The 4,023-nt window shown below is 37.7% G+C and overlaps 1 protein-coding gene across 1 annotated transcript; it reads left to right on the top strand.

Moving 5' to 3' along the window:
* The first annotated feature begins 827 nt into the window (after positions 1–827).
* On the top strand, positions 828–3,100 carry LOC132181027 (beta-1,2-N-acetylglucosaminyltransferase II). The gene is made up of 2 exons (XM_059594068.2): positions 828–1,057; positions 1,183–3,100. Exon 2 carries the CDS (start codon positions 1,515–1,517, stop codon positions 2,805–2,807), a length of 1,293 nt encoding a protein of 430 aa, XP_059450051.2. The 5' UTR covers positions 828–1,057; positions 1,183–1,514; the 3' UTR covers positions 2,808–3,100.
* The last annotated feature ends 923 nt before the right edge of the window (positions 3,101–4,023 follow it).

Here is a 4,023-nt window from a genome sequence, read left to right on the forward strand (position 1 = left end):
ACCCAATTTTTGAATAGACTTTGAATCCCAAAACACCTAAAGAAATATTTTAAAATAGCATTATTATATATATAAAAGATTTATAAGGAACTGACGTAATTAATGTTATAAGTTAGAGATTTTTTTTTTCTAATAGTTATAAGTTAGAGATTGATTGCAATGAACTACGTGTAAGTCTGAATAGGTGTTGGGCTCACTTGCTTGGACAATTAGCCTGAGCAAGTGAGCCTCTCACTTGCCTCTTATATGAGCGGTAGGAGTGACAATTTGTATTCAAATGTTAGAATTCGAATCGTGTCTATACATAAGTATAAAATTACTATATATATATATATATATATATATATATAACAAAATGGGTATCCCCTACCCATGAAGCCCAGAAGCTTCATGGTGAGCCATGTTTGGAAGTCCTTTATAATTGCACTTTTAATCGAGTAATGATATAAGAAAGACTATAGTCTTCTTAGAGTCCTCCTAAATGTGTTGTGTCTTTAAATTTTTTTTTTTTTTTTTTGACAAGTCAACACAAGGGAAGGGGGAGGGGGGATTCGAACTAGTGACCTCCACTTCATGAGATGTGGTTCACAGCCGATTGAGCTACCCCTTGGGGACATGTCTTTTTAAAATTACCATTGAATTTGAGACGATCATTATTAAATTTTAATCTATTAGTAATTTTAAATGACACATCATATTTAAGATGAATCTAAAAAATCTCTAATCCTCCGTATATTATTAATTTTTTAACCCCCTCATCTTGACTCCATGATCTCCATACAAATCTATAGGAGGGGCTTTGTCATAGCTTGCAATTGAAGCATATTTTAGTTTTTCAGTTTTTCATGTTGGAGAACTCCCTTGAAGTCTCCGGTTCATTGATTAGACGGGGGACCTAACTAACTCCACAGACAACTTGTCAACTTTCAAAGCCAAAGCATAGGCAAAGTCATCAAAAGGAAGTTTCCTCCCATTTTGGCCTCTGTTTCTCCTCCGCTCAGCTCTGTCGTGTTCTTCAAGTCCGTCAACTGTGCAATCCAGCCCGTTGATCTCGGAGGTATTCAACTTTCTGAAGCAATCCAATGGTTGTACTGTAGATTTGTGGATTACCCACTTGGGATCCCCGATTGTTTCACCTAGGTTTTGCTATATTTCACTAACCAAAACCTTGATTCATGGTAGCTGATTGAATCGAAGCAACAGGGGGCACAAGTTTCGGTTCATGGGTATCAGCTATCACGAGCTCTGCGTGCTTTCAGTCTCAGTTTGAAGGCTGTAATAGAGGTTTTTGATATTACCCTTTTAATTATTCACTGTGTTCTCAAATGGGTTGGTGCAATTTTTGGTGTTTAACACTAGTTTAGAATCAAGTTTTTTTTTTTTTTTTTTTTTTTTTTCCTCATTGGAGAATTTAGGTGGGTTTTATTTCTCTGAGCTTTGAAGCTAATGATGCTGTTATTGTACAATCGTTGAAGCCTGTTTGACACTTTGTATGTTGTTAGTGACTTAGTTTTATGGCTGCTAATAAGAAACTCAATTTCAAAGTTGCGGCCTTGCGTCGTATCTTGTCTGTAGTTTTCATCACATTGTTAGGGGTTCTGCTCCTGATATTTCTCCTTGGAACGAATTCAACTTCAAATTCTGTGGAACCGTCTTGGGATGAAATAGATGAACTTAGTTATAATTATTCGGATTCTAGTGAAAAACTCGGTCTCCCTAAACAGAATAGATTGTCGGTTCATTTGGAGAAGCGAAACCAGTTGCCCCCAAGAAATCTAGATCTATATCCGACTCTAGCCAAGAATCATATAGCTATTGTTCTCTATGTACATAACAGGCCCCAATATCTCCGTATAGTCGTGGAGAGCCTGTCACATGTAGTGGGAATAAGTGAAACTTTACTGATAGTTAGCCATGATGGCTACTTTGAAGAGATGAACAAGATTGTTGAAGGGATCAGATTTTGCCAGGTGAAACAGATTTTTGCTCCTTATTCCCCCCATGTCTTTTCCAAAAGCTTTCCGGGGGTCTCACAGAGTGACTGTAAGGATAAAGATGATGCGGCAAAGAAGCATTGTAAACGTAACCCTGATCAGTATGGAAACCACCGGTCACCGAAGATTGTGTCATTAAAGCATCACTGGTGGTGGATGATGAACACAGTGTGGGATGGATTGAAGGAGACCCGTGGACACGAGGGTCATATTCTTTTCATAGAGGAGGACCACTTCATATTTCCCAATGCATATAGCAACTTACGGATACTTACAGAACTGAAGCCTCATAAATGCCCTGATTGTTATGCTGCAAATTTAGCACCTTTGGATGTGAACTCAAGAGGAGAGGGGTGGGATAGCTTGATTGCAGAGAAAATGGGAAATGTGGGTTATTCCTTCAATGGTACTGTTTGGAGGAAAATCCATAGGAAGGCAAGAGAATTTTGTTTCTTTGATGATTACAATTGGGATATAACAATGTGGGCAACTGTTTATCCTTCGTTTGGTGGTTCTGTTTACACATTACGAGGGCCTAGGACTAGTGCAGTTCACTTTGGGAAGTGTGGTCTGCATCAGGGCCAGGTGGAGAATAATGCTTGCATTGACAATGGTGTGGTAAAAATTGGTGTGGAAGGGATTGATAAAGTTGCCAATATCAAATCAGAATGGGATGTGCATATTCATACGCAGCAGTTCGGATATAAAGCTGGGTTCAAGGGTTGGGGGGGTTGGGGGGATGAGAGAGACCGCCAGTTGTGCTTAAGTTTTGCCCGCATGTATCATGCCATACACACTGTCTCTACTTCCTGAAGAGTTGACATTGCGGCATTTTGATTTTTTCCTACTGTTGTAACTAGTGAGGTCTGGGTTATTTTTGTTGAATAATTTAAAGGTAGCATAAGTATCTGTTTTTTCTTTGTTATATCTCATTTATCTTCAAAAAATTTCACAATACTGCTAGAATCAAATCAAAATTTTCTATTTGGTATGGTGAATCCATTCTGATATCTTGATTATCTCAAGTTGTTGACACGCTATGAGACTACAGACTGCCCTTCTGTTAATCAAGTAATACAGATTACTTGTCTGTTGTGTTGTGCTCAGTTTCTTTTGCTCTTCCAGGTGTACTCTCTCTCTCTCTCTCTCTCTCTCTCTGAGTTGTGATCTGATGAGTGACTAGTTCTCTTTTTGGTCTCTTTATGCATATATGTGCATGTATGTTCGGACGTAGATGTGATTCAATGCTTGGGAATTGGTGCCTAGGGATTTGAAATTTGTCACTTTGAATCATAATTTGTCAAAGGTTCCACGCTGCACTCATTGGATAAAAAACTAGATGAGCTTCATGCTTTCACTCAAATCTGTTGAAATACAGTTTATGGTTTCTATAATGGAGATATTGCTTCATCTTGGTTATAAAGTTGTCAATAACACTGTTAAAGGATTTCTGTGTATGCCTATATTATGTATAGCAATAAACTTGAACTTTGGGCTACTAGAGTGAATACTGAAAAATGATATGACCATTAGAAAGTTAGTTGAGTTTCCACTTTCTAGGGGATGATATTGATGCCAGAAGCTATTTTCTCAATATTCAGTTGTGATGGAAACAATCTTGGATAAAAGAAGAAAATAACAATATTAAGCAATGATATGGCTCATTGCTTAGGCTTTGTGTTTAAAAGGTAAAACTACATTTTGGTAGTGCGATTCCCAGCTTGCAACTAGCAGGTTCCACACGCCAGGCTGCTTTCAGTACCTGGTGCATGGGAAGTAGAAAGGGCTGGAACCAATGTTCCTCATGCCGTGTTTTTCATTATATGATATGATCCTAAGTTGTAATAGAGTTGACAATTTTTTATATGATTCACGAATCTAATATGAATCCAACACGAAATTAGTGAATTAAGGTTGAGGGCTGACCCGTTTAATTAAATGGGTTGGGTTAAGATTAATTTAGTCTCATACACATGCATTTTCATTACTTAAACCTAATACGCTATATAAGGATTAGCAATTTTTGACA

Source organism: Corylus avellana, chromosome 5 (assembly GCF_965113065.1).
Source record: "Corylus avellana chromosome 5, dhCorAvel1.hap1.2, whole genome shotgun sequence".
NCBI lineage: Eukaryota > Viridiplantae > Streptophyta > Magnoliopsida > Fagales > Betulaceae > Corylus > Corylus avellana.